At 35.6% G+C, this 20,150-nt stretch overlaps 1 protein-coding gene across 26 annotated transcripts in view; it reads left to right on the forward strand.

Annotated features, from left to right (window-relative positions):
* The window catches only part of KCNMA1 (potassium calcium-activated channel subfamily M alpha 1), a 505,772-nt gene that overhangs the window by 374,797 nt on the left and 110,825 nt on the right, over nucleotides 1–20,150 (forward strand). For all 26 annotated transcript variants that reach the window (XM_055720090.1, XM_055720092.1, XM_055720089.1 and 23 more), the window contains 2 exons: nucleotides 4,600–4,668; nucleotides 17,743–17,829. In XM_055720090.1, coding sequence (XP_055576065.1) covers nucleotides 4,600–4,668; nucleotides 17,743–17,829 — 156 coding nt within the window. The remainder of the gene's footprint in view (nucleotides 1–4,599; nucleotides 4,669–17,742; nucleotides 17,830–20,150) is intronic.

Consider the following 20,150-nt stretch of genomic DNA (forward strand, 5'->3'; position numbering starts at 1 on the left):
AAGTTAAAGTTTAAAGAAGTTTTAAAAATGTCCAAAAGCTTTCCCTGCCACTTTCCCCGCCCCCCTTCCCCCCGCCCCCGCATCCATTACCCTGTTGGAGACAAGAAGCAAGTCTATAGTAACCTTCTACCAGAAGATAATTTAAAGGCTGGGGGACAAGAGCCTTTTCCATATACTTCCCGTGATGAGTCCTCAGAGCCAAATAGCCTCTTGTCATGATGTGACGAAGTGAAAGAAAAGAGAACAAAACTTGTATATGGTATGCAGGTGCAGCAGGGAAACGGTTACTGAAGTACTAAAGTACGTCGGAAGGGCTGCCATGCCGGCGCTTTAGGCACTCTTTGTATGTAGTTTCATCAGTTTCAAATCTCTCTCCAATACATCTATTGGTTTCTGACTCTGACCAAAGAAATTAAAGAGTATTCTGCAACATTTTAGCAGTGTTTTGCATGCACTGAACCTGGCAATGAGTATTGCTTTGTAGCCAGTGATTCCTAACTTGCAAAATACAAAATTTAATGATGTTTAATTTTATTGCTCAGGTGGGATTAGACTGGAAAGCATACCTTGAATACGTAGGATCTCTCTATCTCTTCACAGCTGAGATTAAAGTTACAATTCTAATCTGAGCTGCCTACTTAACCAAATCTTGTCTGGTAAACTAAACTCCTCGCTGGCATTGTTCAGTTTTCATTAAGTTAATGATTTCATGAATTTTATGGACATTTATGCTCCACGCCAAAGTAAAATACCTAGCAATCACAGATCTAGAAACTGCGTGATTACAGATACACGTGGTACACCCGTATTTTCTTATTCTTTATTTCCAAGCTGGCCTGTTAGGGTTTCTTCTCCTTTTGCAGAATGCTCAGACTTTTTGCTGTCTTTCTCAGGTGAAAATAATAAGTCAATAGTCACATAAGATAAGCACTATTATAAGTGGAAATAAATGTCATAGTAGTTAAGTACTCTTAATTTTTGAGCAAACATTCCTGTACTGGTAGCAGCAACACCAGTGCCTTCTGTGTTATATATGTGATAGATTTCAGCCAGTGGCTTTGTTTCTTAGCACCTCTAATTTCTGATTCCTCCTCTAACTTCTGTTGTCATCCGCTCTTTTGTAGCATACGTAAGACCCAGCAGTTCTAATGCAAAAGTAGAAGTGTATGTAATGATCTAGTAAGACACCTATAAAATAAATCTCCATATTTCATAAGACACCGAAAACTCTTGCTATGCATTGTACACTTGGTCAGATAACCACTTACATCAGTGATTCCTTTTATTTTTTGTAATGGTTCTGTGAAATTCTAGTATTGGAGTATTTCCTTTTTTTGTTGCAATTTTTTTGCCTAAGCAATACATAAGTATTAAACATCTGGAAGAATCACTTTTGCTAGTTTCCTGTGATTGCAGGTAAGATGAGCCTGACACTAACAAACCTTTAAAAGAGATATTTGAGTTATGATATACATGTATGTGTGTATATATTTATCATTTTAATATATGTTTGTACATATATAGTTTCTTTGTATGTGAACATATAGCATATATAAATAAATATTTACATAAGTAAATATATGAATAATGATAATTTCTATTCCAAAACATACAAAGCTCATTGACTGCACTGGTTTTAAATACTGCTTCTCAGTGAGAGTAAAGTACCTGATATTCTCATCCTTCCAACTCCTAAGGAACACAGCATACTATCAAGCAGCAAAGGAAGCACTACTTGCCAATGTGCATAAAAAAATCATTTGAAAAGAAGACAAAAATAATATATTTAGGAAAGAATTCTGATATTGTAAATTATTCTCTCAGCTTAAGATGATGCTATAAGATTTTTTTATTTTTTTTAAATCAGGAATTCTATTTTCCCCTGTATTTTTCCTTAGGTGCATAGCAATGTGATTTATTCTGTATCAAAATACTTTTGCTAACTACAGTTGAACGAAGGTATAGAATTAGTTGAAAATACTTTTTCTCTCCTGAGGACAGTACCTATTCCTTTGTCAAAAGTAGTTCAACAAAAAATGTTAGAACTGAGTTTGAGGGGAAAAAAAAAAAAGATTTATGATGTGCAAGATTTCAATCAAAAAACTTTCTTGAAAAGCAAAAACTTCCCATTTAATTTCTAATTTAAATCCTTTTTATAATGTTTTGTACAAAAAGAAATAATTAAGAACTAATCAGGGTTTTATCTTTGTGTTTTGCTGCTCAGAAAGGCGTATGATAATTTCTTTATATTCTACATATTCTAGTACTTTCACATGCAAATAATACAGCAGTTATCTATGTTTAATTTATGCCAATGATAGTCTTACCAGTAAAAAAAGAAAGATTTAATGTCAAAAAGAATTTATTTCCCTCTGTGTAGATAGAAATAGTCAGATTGTTGAGAGCCTTTGTTCTTGACCATCTGTTTTCATCAGTAGTTAAGAGATGATGCTGGCAGTTGAAAATAAAATAGAAATTAATGCCTCATGTACTGTCATTGACAATTCTTGTGGACTTCTACATAATAATTTGAGATAAATAGTGTTCTAACTTCTTATTACAAGGTTCTTTATGTATCCGGGGGGGTGGGGGGTGGGGGGAGCAGGTATAAGATCTTTCTCATTATAATCTTATCAAGATACATTTGCAAAATACAGTTAAATAGTGAGACTTACTAATCCGAATGTTTAATGGGATGACCAAGTGCATGTAAACCTATTTATTTGACCACTTAAATATTTTTAGTAAATCTATAGATAGGAATGACAAAATAATGCCTAATATTAGGATAGCATTATGCTTACCTCTTTATGTTGACTTTCTCAGGTTTTGGTGGTGGGGCTGTTTTGGTTTGGGGTTTTTTTTAATGAATATATATGTATGGAGATAGATTATCAAATACTGCACAAAGCAGAAAGCAAGGAAGAGAATTTAAGTTTGTTTCCTAAAGGAATGTAGGCGGTCAGCATGAAAGAATAGGTTTAGAACTTTTGACATTCATGGCTCATAAAGTTGTATTTCATATAATTGTTTTTAAAACAGAAGTGTAATAGTCTTAATAGAATGTATAGGGTACCCTAGTTTTAAAATGTTTGAGAAGTGATTTTTTTTTTTTTTCTAATTTAACTTGTTTTGATGCTGATAGTCAGGCTTCATTTACCTGTTAACATTGTGGGAGGTGATGGGCTAACTGAGAATTCAGTAGCTATTGGGATTTTGTCTGCCCATTTCTGACATTGGCTGGAGTTCTGGAGGTAGGAGCAGACTTAATTGGTTCTGAAAAAGAAAAGTCCAATGAATCTTGCCCCTACTTGTCATTTTGTATTGCTTCCCAGTACTGAGACATCACCTGCCTCCCCAGACAAGGACATTAAAGGGGCACTTTTGCAATCCTTTAAAAGGAAAATTTTTGAAGAAGTACACTTGAGTTTTACATCGCCAAACTTAAGCAGTGCAAAGTAAATTGTATCATATATATACCCTTCTGTGATCTGCAGCACATCGCCTCAGCATTGTCAGAACCCCTACATCCATGCTTATCTCTACTTATTCTCCAATCCTGAAGAAATAGCAGTAATTTACTGTTCACAGTGCTATCTGAAACTTATTATAGAAATGGAATATCAGTTCAGCAGCCAATTCCTTATTTTCTGCTAAGTATGTGACAGGTGCAATGTATGCAGAATATCACCTTATTTGCTTAAAGAAAATAAATAGTATTGAAATATATGCAAAAAAATGAACAACACTAAAGTAAGGAAGGTTGTAGAGAAGCAGTGAGCACTAGAAAATTTAGTGTATGATGTAGAAGATGGCAGCCATCTAATTGAAAGGTGAGGCCTAGAATAATTTGTGACAGATTTGTAGAGTAGGAAGCAAGTAACATTGCCTTTGCATGAAAAAACTAGAAAATGGTTTCTAGTTATTTTTTTAAAAAAGGTAGTTTCTTCATTTATTTTCATAGAGCCTATTAGCTTGAAGCAAATGGTGCCATGCTAACTCAGTTTTGCAGTCTATGAATATCACCCTTGAGATGTTTTAATAAACAGCCACTTGCACAAAATTTTACAACTGAAAAAAATGTGTATTGCAGGATCAGATTTTGCTTCCTATATATTTGTCAGAAATTACTTCCAGTTGCGCTGTTCCTCTGTGACAGTAGTTGGCAAATACTGACTTATTAATAGTGTACTTTCAGTTTAGTTTCAGTATTTACATATTTTCTAAGGAATGCACACTGCAGTCAACATATGGTTGAATTCCAGCAAAGATGTGAAAAATTTTCTCAAGACATCCACAACTATAGCCAAATGCAGTTTTATGTTGTATATCATGACCTTTGTTATTGTTGCTCAGGTAGAGTTAATAATATGATGTGTTTTGGTTTTGTGTTCCTCTTCTCAGCTTGTGAGCTTATATTTTTAGGAAAATGTGTTCATTATCTTCAAAATAGAAGCACTTTAATATATGTTTTGTGTATACCTAACTTAAACACAATGGGAAGAGATCTTAGTGTAAGGTCTCAAACTTCAGCCATCTCCACATACGTGACGTTGGTTGCGGATAAGGACTGACTCTTGGCCTCTTCTTTTCCTACAGACTGGTGTTTGCGAAACTAAAGCTCTTAATGATAGCCATAGAATACAAGTCGGAAAAACGAGAAAGCAGGTATGTCCGATGCCTATGAATTTTGAAGTTCTGGAATGCACTGTCAAGAATTTTGCCTGCTTTTTTTTTTTTTTTTTTTTTTTCTCCAGAATGAACATAGCTATTCTTACACTTTTGAAATATTTCAGAGTATAATTAGCATGCCATTGTATTACACCATTTCACATAACGCTGAAAGACTTTTCTTTCTGCCCTATTCTTCTCTGTAATTAATTCAAGTCAGAACATTTAGTAGAAGCGGGGGGGGGGGGCGGGGGACGGGACACGACACACAGGGATACATATGTCCCATTTCCAGAAGCGCAATTCCTTTTTATTTAAACAGAAACGTAGGATGTTTTTGTTTATAGTCAAGCAATTTTAACTGGTGGTCCAACTTATTTTACTGACAATGGAGAAGTGGAAAACAGATGCGATATCAAAACTCGTTGTGGCTATGTGTATTCTCAAAACAATAATTTCATTTAAATAAGTTTGGAAGAACCAGTTTAGATAGGATACAGGATAAACAGAAATATAGGCTAAACATAGTATTTTTATGGTATCTGTTCTGACAAAACTTGCGCATGTGAATAGCATCATGAAACTGGAAAAGATTAATTTAGCTTTCAAATTACGAGATGGCTGACTCCTTTCTTCAACCAAAAAGAAAAGAAGTCATTATTATTAGTTCAGATTCACAGACAGGAAAAGAAATATTTCTTGTGAGGTTTTTTGGTACAAAAATTCATAAAATTTGAGTCAATATTGGAGTCAATATTCTATCAACTTGTCCATCAGTGCTTTACACAACATTCATTTTTGTATCACAGAAATTATATAAATGTGCTCTGCCACATGTGGAGGGACATATAATAAAAATATGACAGTACTGACTATGAGCTGAAGTTTATATTCCTCTGTTGAAAATTACATTCTGTACTACTGTAGTAAATCTGGAATGCTGCATATTAATTTACCTTATAATTGACCACTAACGACCTAAAATGTTGACAGCAATTGTGTCTCCTTGGAAGAGACTCAATTCTGTCATTTGAGCTCGTGCCACAATTTCTGAGGTTTCAAAAGTTTATTTTAATGGTTATTATTAAATGCTGTCATTTTTCTATATTCAAAATATCTGTGAAACCTATGTGGGGCATTTAACATGGAAAATGCCACGTTACAACTGTTTAGAAGAGTATTTCCATGCCCTGTAGTATGTTTTGCTTGTTTTCTTTTTCTATGTTATAAAGTGATATGTGAAGTGGTGTATGTGCTATTGGATATTATTTTTTTCAACATGATGCTGATTAAGACATCCTTTTTTGTTTCTGTGGGGTTTTTTTGGAAATACCAGATTTCAGATTTTTTTTAGTGTTTTCAGCTCCCATGCGCTCTTAAAATACTTTTCCATTGAATGATCTCATTCCGCACTGGCTAGTGTAACGTGAATGATTTTTTTATATTATTTTTTTCTCTAAACAGTTTAATTTCTTCCTAGGGAAAATAAAAATATGATAGTAACAGCAGTGGAACTATTTACCAGATTTTGTATTTCCAATATTAGAAAATATTTGGTTTCTGTTGGTTCTCCTAAGAATTATTGCCCAACTTTAGACTGTAATTACTTCACTTGTCATTTACTTATGCAGGTGTTAATATTACAGTCTTTTTCAGTAATAACAGATAATTCATGGCTTCCATGTCATTCTTTGCACTAACTTCAGTGGGAGTTGGATTGAGTTCTTAATCACAAGGTGATGCAGAGGATCCCACAAAAAGTAACACAATGTGATACAATCATATATTTCTTCTTACTTAAAGCCATGCAGGTAACAGTTCACAATTAATTAATTTCGTAGTAAAAAAGAGCCTAAAAATTGCAGAAATCAATACGAACAAAGGGATGTTCACAGCAGCATTTTGTGAATATACATGTAAAAGGAGAGCATGTAAGCTAGGTATTCACATTTTCTTATAAGCCTGATTCACCCTAATATCTGCTGACTTTATTAACCAGTGATACTTTTATAGTCACTGTTCAGTGAATCACAGAGCTACTTGCAGAGTATCTTTTTCTGTTCTACTTGTTCCTGTGCTCTTCAACCCAAATATGCTACATGCATATTTGTGGTTTTCTGAGCTGGAGCCTTTTAATCTAACCAGAAAAGTGATGGAACAAAACTTGTGTCTCACTTCTTAGGTATACTTACATTTCCTTGCATCTTACTAAATGAAAAGATGAGGAATGAAGCTAGAAAATAGAATAACATGGTTTACAAGTGCAAGCTGTCTTTGAATAAGATAGATTTGTCATTTGCCAGTTGTTGATGTTGACTTTGGAAATATTTTAAGTGAATTCATATATTTTTTTTCTTCATTGGTAATTCTTAATAAAGGTGAAGAGGGAACTGATTATGGTACCCTATGAGCTTTCACTCTTTATGAGAGTAACCAACAGTAGATATGTGCTGATTGATTTTATGATTATAGTTTAGATACATATTTTGTAAAACTTGGCAGGTTTTACATAGTTCACAATTTAGAGCAACAATGATAAATGGAAATAAAAAATTAGAATATTATCCAGGTGGCATCCTTTTATTAAGAGCTAGTATTTCCTGCCATAGCTGAGGTGGGTCTGAGACCAGTATTTTCAGGAGCAGAAGAAATTTTCAAAGCATTCTTTCTGCCTAAGGGATGAGATGATCTTACACCCGCCAGTTTAACTTTTGTTGCTAGTCATAATACATAAGTAAATTCTATAGCTGATATTTTACTTACACAGGGAGGGAGATTCTTTTTAAGCTTAGTTCCGTATGCCTGCTCCCTTTGCACTCAGAGCTGAAGCAGTGCAAAGTAAATTACAAAGTTTGCACAGCTCTCTGAAGGGGTAATGTGAGGGCATTCTAGAGTTCCTAATCCCTTCTTTAAATCTTCACCTCAGTGTTCAGGATAAATCCCAGTACCATTTTAAGTCAAAGACAGAATTCTCATTGACTTTGTTAATGACTTCATTGCATGCAGAATGGCATAAATGCTCATTTACCTATGCGCTTTCCCCCCCCCGGCCCCCGGCAGTCTCCTAGATGGTGGTTTTCTAAAGCTTTCTGATTTACAGCCACATTCTGTTAACTCTGCTGTAGGGAATTTGAGATCAATAGTAATTATAAATCATCGCAACTCCTTCCAAGCTGATATTAACGTACAAGTTAGCAGCAGCTGAGCTTCCTGCTTGCAGCTGGGATTTTTTCCCTCCTTTTCCCCTGACTATTGATAAAGTTATACAAAACACTAAGCACACCTTGACAAGTTTTAACAGTATCACAGTGTTAATTATAAACAATTTATGATTTTGCAAGATTGCTTAAAAGTGAAAATGAAAAGTGTTGAAGCCTAAATTTAATATAGTCATAGGTATGATAAATACAAACTCGTTTTCAGGTGATGGGTAAAGTAGTGATAGTATTTTTATCTTTTTAGGCAACTGGTTTTCATCGAGGTATCTTAAAGATTAATCAAAATAGCCATGATTAGATTATTATTTTGTTTTACCTTACATATATATTTAATAATGTTTAAATTACTGCTTAGTTATCAAAGTAACCTCTGAGTTTACAAAACATGATTGCATTTAGTGGGTTTCTGACCAGCTGCTAAGGCCTGCCCTTTAGTAGTTCCAGGTCACAATATTAGTTAGCCATTCCTTCATCTCTAATTAGGATTGGGGAATATTCTAATTAGTAAGTAAGATCAGGAAGCACTTCTTAAATAAGTTTTTGTGTCCCTGATGCAAGCCAAATACCTTAGCTTAAAAATGGTCTATCTTAGTTGATTTGTAGAGAGGTTTTGTTTCTTCTGTAATAAAAATGCTGAAGGAACACGGAGAACATCAGCCTGAAAATGTTCCAGGAAAGGTGGCTGAATAGATAGCAAAAAGTATCAGTTCAAAATGCAGACACTCAAACTCCTTATTGGAAATCCCTTTTAGACATATTTTTGCCTTCCCTGTATTTTTTTTTCCTTTTTTTCAATGAGTAAGCAAGAAGGAAAGCCTAACCAGGATTCCTCCCTCCTGCACTCTGTCTTTACTCCTCTTGTTAAATTTTCTCTCTGTCTATCCATATATTTGTTCTCATTCTCAGCAGAAAAACCTTTGAGCCTTGAATAATTTTAAGTAAAGGGTTTTTTTTGCTTTTGGTGTCAGTTGATTTCTTATCAAAGTGTTTGATTTGCAATTTTTTTCTTGTCGTTTGCAGAAGCCGAAAGCGGTATGCCCTCTTCGTTACCTTTCCTTCCAACCTCAATCCTACCTCCACTCCTTCTAACTTCAGGACTAATTCCTTGCCAAGAACACAGGAAGATAACATCTTTGTCTATCTTTCTCTGTATATACACACACATATATACATATATATATTCATCTGTCTATGTGTGTGTGTATATATATATATCTGTGTGTATATTTCTATATGAGCCCCCAATCTCAAGGAGGAGAGAGAATAGCATTTTGTCTCTCCATTGGTTCTTGTGACTCATGCACTAACTTCTTTGCAGGAAGTACAAAATAAATCAGTATAAAGTTTTTAGGCTTCCCACCCCACCCCACACCTCCCTACCTTGTGGAGTCATCAGTGTTTCAGATTGTTGCATTTGAAAAGCAGACTTGACTGTTAACATCTCCCCTCTTCTTTTTTCATTTGTACTGTATTGTGGCGATGTATATGTCGTCTTTACCTGACGTTGTTCTGCCATACTGTCTCCATGTCCACACCTTCATTGATGTCCTTCTTTCCCCAGATTCTTCCTTCAAAACACGTCTTTTAATACAGTAATTCATGTTCTCTTGTAGTCTCTCACCTGCCATTAACAACAACAAAATACCTGATTCTTTGCATTGCCAGTCCTGTTTCGAGCCCAGTTATTCGTAATACTCATTAAAAGCTGTTGTACCGTTACAGTGAAAGTGCCATGGATAGTTTGTACTCTGTCTCGTTCATTATAATGGCATTTATTAAGCTCATTTATGAAGATGTTACCAAATGTATTTGTTTCTCAGTTTTGTTTTTTCTTTGGTATGGCGTGTTTTGCATTTTCCTTTGGTACACCATGCTGTGAGCCCCTCTCTAGTCTACATTCTCTCTAGCTGCTGTTGGTTTGGATGAAGTAAATAAGGCATGCCCTGCCACATCCTCTCTCATCTGCATCTCTCTCCCCCCTCCCAGCATTGTTTTCTATTTGCTTATACCAGCCTGTCCGATTGTCAGTGGTGCTTTATGGAGACCCATTCTCATTGTCCAGACATTTCAATATCCTTCTTCACCCTACTCTCCAAACTTTTCTTTTCCATGTTTGTTCTGTTGCGTGTGTTGTCTGCGTTATGTTTATTTAAGTTTTAGTCTTACTCTCCCGTGGTTTCTGAGTAGATGTGTGAAAAGAGAGGTGGCTTCCTGTCAGTTTGGCATTATTGATATGATCCAACTGCAGAGAAGTTACTGCAACACTTAGCATCTTCAAGGATCTGCAGTTGTTGCACCTCTACCTCGCTTCTTGCTTTTAAGTATATATTATCTTGTGGTGAAGGCATGTTAACGCTGGCATGATGAGCAATATGAAGAAGTGTTGTACCAAGTGAAGTTGCTTGCTCCCAGAATGAAGTGCATTGTGCTGCTTCCTTGTACTGATAATCAGTCACTTCTGGAACCAGAAGGAATAATTGAATTGTTTCAAAGCATATTGAACTCACCAGCACCACTGAACTAGTTTGGACTATGCCCCAGTAAAATACCTCATGCATATCCTGTAGACCATGACTTAGTAGTTGCTATTGTCGAGAACTTAACTCCTGGGAGCAACCTTTTAAGTGCTTGTAGTAATTAAGCTTTAATATTCTGTAGCATGTAATGTGCACTGTGTCCTTTGCCTTGTATCTTTTTTAGTGTCTTACTAGATTTTTCTGTTTAGAGCAATATGAGTCTGAACTAATGTCAATGGTAGAGCCCAGAAGAAAGAAGCAATACTTTCTCAGTTACAACCAGTGTGAAGCTGGTATGCACGCAACTCCCACAGTGGGATTTGTGCACCTACCCTCACACTCCACTTCAAAACATACCCTGGAACAAAAATGATTGTCTCAAACAAATTTTGTAATTCTAATTCTGTAGTTGTGTGACTGACATGGTATGTTTTAAAAGGCCGTTATGCTAATAATAGTGATGCATTTCATCTGGGCATGGCATGAAGCAGTCAAGAATAATAGCTGGTTTTATTTTAAAATGTGGTAGCTATAGTCAGTAATACCACATAATCTTGTTTTAGACAATGTATTATTAATAGTACTTTAAAAGAATATATCTTCCTGATTACTAGATGATATTGCTACTGTTTCAGTCACACGGGGAATGGTACAGTACATCTACCACAAGGTTTAAAGCGGAGTTGTTACAGCTTTTGTCATTTGTTTAGTCCAAATTTTGCCATTTGTGTTTCGTTTAATTCAACAATTGATCTTTTCTTGTTTTAGACAAGTATGATAGCAGTTACAAGGGTAGTCATAGATCTTGGGGTTGGGGGGGGTGGGGTGGGGGGTGGGGCGGGACAAGAAAAAGGAGTGTTCTTGAATCAGAAAAGTTTCCTTGATGCAGGGGCGAACTGTTCAGTTGGTCACTGATAACGGGATTCATCTCACCTAACTTTATAAATCTAAATGTTAGAGGCCTAATCTCCTGTTAGTTACCCAGACTTAGTCCGTGACTGCAAGGGGAGACAGTTCTTGAAAGCAGCTTCCATTCTAAGACAGATGAGATGAATCCCACCTTTAGTGCTGTCTAAAATGTAACCTTGCAAATAATAGCAAACAAGAACAGTACGTAACTGAGGCTGCTGGGAAGGAAAGTTCTGAAAGAACTCTTCCAGTGTACATCTCCACTGATTGAGCTTATCTATGTCCTCAAGTTTTTAGTCTTCATATAGTACTGATAAAACGTTGTTATATTTGCCTTTTATTTTGTGCTGTACTTGCTGGACATCTCCACACACATTTGTCAGCTCAGTCTTAAGACTTTTACTGCATCTCTTCTATCTTCATAAGTATCCCTCATTTTTCTCAAAGACTGGCAGTGATATAAATTTGAGAGTCACCTACTTTGTAAATGCGATGTCTAGATTAAGAGGTCAAAGTCATTTACAACTTCAGCAGTAATGGAAGCCTACTCGGTTTCAACCTGTCCAAAGCAAATTGTGGAGCCATGCCACTCAGCAAGTGGCCTGCCAATAAATGCATATGGTATAATCACAGTTCAAGCTCTAAAGCTGATTAGTTATTTTTTCCATGTCGTTCACATAAAGACAGCTGTATATTCCAGAAGGCTATAGGAAGTGCTTTTCATCTCCTACTGAAATTTTTGTATACCGAAAATCTATTAGAAAAAATGTTTTACATATTTTACTAACAAGAAAAGATATCAGCCTTCAAACCTTCTAATGCTGTTTCAACCCAAGAAGCAGTATGATTCCAACATGTATGATATCTGAAATCAGAGGACAAATAAAAATCACCATCAACAGCAGAAATGAGTAATAAAATAAATGGAGGGAATTAGTCCTGCCCCAAAGTGTCAGTTCACAAACTGTCCTATAGTTCAAACCTCCGACTGGCAGGTTCTCCATCAAATATCTTTAAGTTCAGCAAAACATGGACGACCTACAGTTAGTAATCAAAACCATAGCTCATTTGAATGCTTTAAGGGAAGACATAATATGATATTCTTTATCTAGGTCACAATATTGTTTTATTGTGCAGCCAATCACCCGTGCACTAGCAAAATATATTGGGCAATGCTCATGTTCCAGGGAAGGTACAGGTAAATCAGAATGGATGAACAGATATTTCATGTCTCTGTGTTTTACTGAAGGTAGCATGTATACTTAACACATCAGAAAGATAGAATCCAACAAGTGAGTAAATCAAAATTAACACAGTCAGAGTTACTAGCATATATCTATTCTACACTGACGTATGAAAAAGTTGTCATATCCTAATGTCCTATATCTTAACGTTTCATTGAACAATCTATGCAAAGAGGTCCATAAGTGTTAGTCTAGAATTTTCCTGGCCACATTTGAATTCATTTATTTATTTATTTTTAAAACTGTGCATCTCAAATGTGCGTTTATTCACTTGCTTGTGTTTAAATCAGCCTGGGAACTCAGTTTCCACTGGTAGGGTGCCATTGTTGGTGATTCTTCCCTGAGCTTTAGGTGTTCAGTGCTGGGTTGGACAGGGCTTTGAGCAGTCTGTTGCAGTGAAAAATATCCTTGACCATGGCAGGGGGCTTGAAACTAGGGGATTTTTAAGGTGCCTTCCAAATTAAACCATTCTATGATTCGTTTTGTGGTTCCTGAGAGTTAAACTGAATTCAAAGGCGATTTCCACATTTTCAATGTGCAATGTTTTCATTGCTCTTAGATGTGTGATCTTGCACCTAGTTACCAAGTGAATCCTGTTTAGCAAACTGACTGACTTTTGGTACATGTAAAGATAAGTGTAAAGCAGAGGTTTCCAAATTTTGCATATTCTGCTCTTACAAATTGTGGTGTTATCATAGAATAATGGATCTGGCTTCTCCTAAGTTCATGCTGGTGAAGTACATAAAATTTCCATTAAACATATTAAACCATAGTTAATTTACACATATTCAGTTTACATGACTGTATTTGCCATGTGCTCTAAATGTTCACGTATGAAGGAGCAAGCAAGTCAGAAGATAATGTTGGTTTTGGTTTTTTTGTTTTGGTTTTTTTTTTTGCAGTGACATGTGACCCCTGTCATGCAAAGCTTTGTTCTGAGGAATACATTTCCAGAACTGGAATTGTTAAGGAAATTATGACTTAAAGTTTTTTGACCCTGCTGTTTCTTGATTAGCTTCTGAGATAACCTAAAATAGGAATGTTATAAAATTAAATAAAACCTGATCAAGATCTTAAAGCTTTTAAAGTATTTAGCAGTTCCTTGCTTGATTTCAGGAGCTGATTTAAGAGATAAAAAATTCAAATTATGTTGTACGATAAGAACATATATTTGGAAAAATCAGGGGTGTCATTTTCAACAGCATTTTTCCAATGCGTGGCACTGAATGCATATGGATTAGCTATATATATTGCTATTAAACATAATGAGTTTCTGTCCTTTTTTTTTTGTTTTCCTACATCTTCCTATATCTGCAAAACTCCCCAGCCTTGGAGATACAAAAGATGAGACATTAGCTCAAGCTTTCTCTCTTAAAACTCCAATTTGCTTTGCCATGTACTTACCTTTTCAGCTGTGGGGAGATATATATATATATATATATGCATATTTTCATGAGGTACTTAAACAGATACATGCATCTCTAAATAACTGATGTATGCGTTCTTCTTGGTATGCTCATAAGCCTGTTTTATTTTTTCCCCGTCCTCTTTGTTCCCTATATTCTATTCTTTTAATTCAAAACATTTCCCTTGCTGTACATATTACAATGAGTGCTTATCAAAGCATAACTTCAGGTAATAACACTACAGGTGTCAGAAGAAATAATTCAATTGCTGCTTTAATAAGCAGCATGTTTTAGAAATCCATACAGACTCAGTAGAAATTTCTCATGATTTTGCTCTGGCTAAATAGCAGTGTGTATATAAACCCAAAGCTTTATGAGCCTTTGCTGTAATTCTTTGCCAATAGCAGTGATGGGGCAAATTAATTTTTATTCCCAACAGAAGATTTTGCTGCTGGGGTCATACTGCATTAACTGCGATCACGTCTATATTTTGCAGCTATAAATACAATGTATTTGTGAAAAAAAAGTATGTGTGAATGAAGTCTAAGGTCTGACAAAAATAAAGTCTATAAGCTGACCCATCTGAATTGATTTCATGTGTCTCGGAAAACCTTGAGATACAAAATAGAGCTCACAATTCGTTACATCCTAAGTGAGGCCAGTTACATCTGATTTAAGAGTATTGTTCACTGCCTCTGGAAAGAACTGCTTCATTTGCTTATTACTTTGTCAGATTTTAAGTTCTCTGGCAGGGATTGAACATTCACATACCTAGTGGTTACGACAGCTTGTGGAGCTTGGGTTGTGGAGCTTTTGTTAGGATTTTTTTTACTGTTCAGGTATGGTTTATTTATCTCCGAGAATGGAATGAGGAAAAAAAACCCAAAATGGTGGGTCTATGTCAAGAAACATGCTCATCTGTTTTCACTGAAAAGCTGTAATACTTCCATGATTAAGAACAAAGTCAGGGCAAAAAAAGGTATTTTTCTGACAGAGCAGTGCCTAAGAAAAATAGCCAACCCAAACATCTTACAAGTAGCTGCGTATTTTAGAAGGAGCAACATTGTAGAAATAAATGAGACTTGCATCTGTAGAAGATTTTTGAGTTTGGATTCTCAGCATAATGGCAGATTAAGGACTAGCAGGTGGGGAAGAGGGAAGTGAAGACCGGAACACAGATGCAGTTACGGACACGATAGAAAGTTTTAGCAGAAAGGCTCTGGAGTGTTAGTGGCAGGAAGATTCTCCCCTGGTTCTTGAGGAGCAACTTACCTGGGCTCACGCTGGCTCTGGGAGTGGATGGGTGCAGTGTCCGTCTCACCTCCCTTAGGGGTGGCCTCGTAAGGCATCTCGGTAATGGCTACTAAGTGTTCTGGTGGCTCACGTGACAAAAATTGGTGCAGAAATCTGAATTTTCCAGCCTTTTTGTGAATTGAGTGACTGGTTTCATATGAAGAAGTTCTTGGGGGGCTGGGTTTTTTTTGTTGGGGTTTTTTTCCCTCCCCTGTGTTTTATCCTATTTTAAAGCTGGTGAAATTGCATTTTAAAACTGCATTAGGTAAATGTTTTGGTTGCAAGCACAACTATTAAGCCAAATGCACTAAAAAAAAAAATAAAAAAAATAAAACACCAGATGTGAAGTTTAGCTGTGCAACTTTAATTTATCCCATTTATCTGTGTACATAACGTAGGTGTTATTTACACCATCACATTTCATTTTTTGCAATACCGCTGAAGTGTGCTGTGGAGATGAACCTGCTTTCTGTGGTGGTGACTTCTATTTGCTGTAGCTCTCCTCTCCTTTCTGTTGCAAAGCTTGAAACTGTGAATGAAGGAAAAGGGAGCATATATCTGGGTAAATGCTTTCTTTGAGATTTAATTTCTGTTCCAGCCTCTGCCACTGAATATTTGTGTGAGAGGGAGCTAATAATTTAAACCAAATCTTTTACAGATGACCTCTGATTAAGTGCTTATTATTTTGGGAACCAGAGGCTGGATTTTTGGAAATGCTGAGCATTCTTACGGCAAAAGTCTCCAGAAGTTGTATATGGAGCTATGCAATGCTAAATACTTGCAAAAAATAGCCTGTAGGCATCCCGGATTAATAGCCACTATATCTCATAGTGACTTAATCTCTCATCTGTAAAATGGGATAGTACTATATCTTCATTCTTATAAAATAAATTATGTATTTGTGAATCTTTTGCATGCTATAGTGATGAGCACTTTAGAGAAACATGTAAGAAAAATACGATGCTGATTTTAAAGAAAGATAAACTACGTGAAGCCATGCCTGGAGTAATGGCAGTAAAACACCACTGAATGAAGTTCCAGATTGTGAGAATAAAGTAGTTTGTGGCTATTAAATTAGGAATTGTAACCTAATGTCTACATAATGGGGGCTGAATTATGGCTGCAGGACCAACCTTTTAATTCTTAACTCATGAGCGCTTTATTTCGGAGCCTGCATATTCTTTTCATAGGGCCTTGCGGGCATATGTAATCACAGAAAACAATGTGCTCATTATAAAACTTTCAGGTGTATTTTTGGTCACACTAATTTATTACTTATGTATAGATAATAAATAACATCTTGAATAAGAGATCTGTTGAGGCCCATTTTCCCTCCTAACAATAGCATGAAAGGGTTTTGGCCTTCAAATTTTAGTGATGTGTGTCTGTTCAGAAATGTGCTGTATTTATTTTTGTGTATGTGTACTTCCCTACAATCAATTCTTCCTAAATCCACAAGCATTTAAGCTGCTGGTCGTCTTTATTTACTGTAAATTGCATATGTGTGGCGTTACGACTTTCTGATTTAGAAAGGCTAAGCTTTAATAAAAGAGAAAAAGAGCTTTTATTCAGTTTTAGCAAGTCAAAAGCCTAGTTGTATTACACATTAATAAAACTTGCCTGGAGAATATATTTACATCTATATGTATATTCATATTTAGCCTGATACTTTGCAAAGTGCCTTACCTAAAATCAAGTGTTAAATTATTATGGGGAAAAAAAATTAGGATATTTTGTAGAGAGATGCTGGAGAACCTCACTTCTTGATAGCAGTTTAAGATTTCCTCCATCAGGTTCAGCTGAGGTTACTCTGACAGTGTGGTTGGATTCTTTTTGTTCTTCCATGGCTGCATAGCGGTGTTTTCAGAACTTTCTATTCATTTTATGTTTTTTCAGTTGTCGTGACTGGTTGTCTTGTACCATTCCCCTTGAGTGTATGTGTGTATTTATTATTTTAAATAATAACATTATATGTCCAGATAGGGGTCCCATTAACATTCTACTTCACTAGAAATTGGCAAAAATTTACATCAAATGGGTTAGCTTCATAAATGATATTTTGTATTATTATGGAGTGGTGGTTGCTGGTTCTTCCCTTTTCACGACACTGTGAATTTTTCACCACTTTGCATGACAGAGCAAGAAAGCTGAAATGCTCAGCTTCACACATCACGTTTCTGAGAGGGTTTGTTATTTTGTATGGTCTATATTTAAAGCAAAAACATAAGAAAACACATGTAAACAGTTAAATGATGTGATTCTAGGCGGAGGCATGTGACTGTCTCAAACTTAAGTTTTTGTAAAAAGCATGTGAAACTGTTACTTGATTGGAAATTTCAAGAAAGAATGGCTTAAAATTTCCTTGCAGCCTTTCCTAACTAGTGGGTCCCCTATAACAGAACCAATTAAAGCTATTTGGGAGCGTTCAGTTAAAAGTCATTTCAACTTAAGTTTTTATTGTTTTTGTTCTTGTTTCACTGAGCAGTATATTAATCAATCCTGGAAACCATGTCAAGATTCAAGAAGGTACTTTAGGATTCTTCATTGCAAGTGATGCCAAAGAAGTAAAAAGGTAATTTATATATTTTTATCTTTAAATTTAAACACTAGTATTTGCTTTCTGGTTTGTTTTTTTTTTTTCTTTACTTGTAAACACCTCATCTAATTTTAATTCTTATCTGTTAAAAGAGTCTCGGGGAGTTGGCACTCTAGTGAACCGACGATGTGTGCATGCCATTTTCTTAACTACAGTCCTGAATAACAAGGAAATAAAATAATTTTATAGCAGATGTGAAAAGCAATGAAGAGGCATTTTTTTTTTTTTTTTTTACCTGAGTCCTACTAGAAAATGTAAAATATTTTGATCTGGTTTCTCTATAATTAATTTGCCTCAGTGGAATTACTTTGAGAGAGGACAGGGATTACATTTTTGTCTGAGTTTCAGGTTTAGAGTAGTTGTTATTTACATAGACCTTGGCAAATATTTGATGTGAGCAAGCTACTGTATTCATTCAGTAATTGCATTAGCAGAATAATATTTATGCTCTTGTCATTTTCTTTTGCTGGAACTACATACTCTATGGCCTCGTAACAATAAATCAAACCACAGCAGTGCAGTACATCCCAACCATTGTAGGCAACTTCCCAGGTCCATTGTGCTTGATTGTCTTAGGTTTGGGTTGAATGAAAAGGAGGTTTATGGCAGTGTTTATCACCAAACTTGTGTATTCTTGTTTGTTAGGATTATAATATGTTTGGAAGGAATGAAAGAACAATGTGAGAAAATAATTTTAAAAGAAATAATTATTCAATATCTGTAAGATTTAAAAAAAAGGAGTATTTGCAGCTGAGTGCTTCTTCATAATTTGCAAGTCATGCTATCAAGGCAATTTGTTGTAAGTCATGCTAACAGGAATCTGATATTTACATGATGTTCTCCTTGAGTTAGGTATTTTAATGAAATCCTATACTTGGAATGATAAAATATTCAAATAAAAACCTTTGCTAAGTCCTAAACTTTTAATAATAAAGTTCCAGTGAAAATAATATTTAAGCAATGCATGTTTGCCACAAATATTTAAAGAAAGTCAAAACATGAAAACAGCGAAATCACTGAGAGCTTGAATGCTGTTCTTGTGGAAAGAGCTAAGATAAGTTTTGATTAGGTGAAATGCACAGAACAGCGCAGCGGAGCACCTGTACCCTCGTATTTCTGGCACCATCCCTGGAGTGCTTGTGTTCAGCACTGCCTCAGGTACGCTGCCCTTCAGCCCAGAGATCTCTTCCTCTCTGGTGCTTTTCTCCAGTTGAATATACAGCACTGCCTTCACGTTCCTTTCCTGAGAGGCTAGCTTTTTTTTTTTTTTTTTCATTGATAAGCATTTCACATTCTCCTGTGAAATTATTTCAGATTGTAAATAAGAATTACCCGGCATAGCATTTTTAACAGGGAGAAGCTGACTGTTATTAATGTATTTAAAGAAATTTTACACATCATTCATCTAGCGCGTTTTCTCTAATAGCGAACTGAAGCAAAATTCCCAGTTCTGCCTGGCTTTTTGCAGAAGGCTTTGTTTAGAAACTTGCTGCCTCCCTTTCCACTTTTCTTAGCTGTTCTGTGCAAAGCAAATGATTATCAGATGTGTTTCAGCTAACAAAGCCAATTATGGAAAGTGTTGATTTCACCCTTTTGAGCTATGAATCAGAGGCAGGAAAATATTCTAAAATTGAGGTCTTTCAGAGGGTAAAAAAAAGGATTTTTTAATGAAGTAAATTGGACATGTTACATACCCGAAATACAAATTAAATTATTCTGGTTTTGGTGTTACATGCTAACGGAGAAATTACAGCTGAATATATCTCACAATGAAATATAGCATGCAGTGTTCAGTTAATCTTCTTGCCAAAATTATCTTTGCATTTTTAGGACAGTAGTTTCACATTAGAAACAATTACACCTAGAAACAATTATGCCTCGGTAAATAGCTTCGTGTAAAATGTGGAGCGTTTAATTCTAATACAGACTATATGAATTCCATGTTTGTTATTCTTTATTCATTTACATGTTAGTACTATCATCAGAAATCCACATGCTTCAAATCCACTTAATTCAACCCAGTTGTATAGAGGGATAATTTTATTCCAGCAGTCACTTGAGGTGTTTGCTCTTGGCTTTGCACATAGGACTCAAGGTAGTCTGTAGGACTTTTGTATGGGAGTGGACTACATGATCCGTGGAAACGACCTATGTCCAGTTTGTGTCATGAAGTTTTCTGAGGGAATATTTGTGATAGCGGGTTCTTGTTCAATACGAGGCTTTACTGCTGGACTGGGCGGAACTTGTAAACACTGGAGGCAGTTTTCTTCTCCTTGCTGTCAAGTCATGCTTTGGAA

The sequence above is a fragment of the Falco cherrug genome, chromosome 9, assembly GCF_023634085.1.
Source record: "Falco cherrug isolate bFalChe1 chromosome 9, bFalChe1.pri, whole genome shotgun sequence".
Lineage (NCBI taxonomy): Eukaryota > Metazoa > Chordata > Aves > Falconiformes > Falconidae > Falco > Falco cherrug.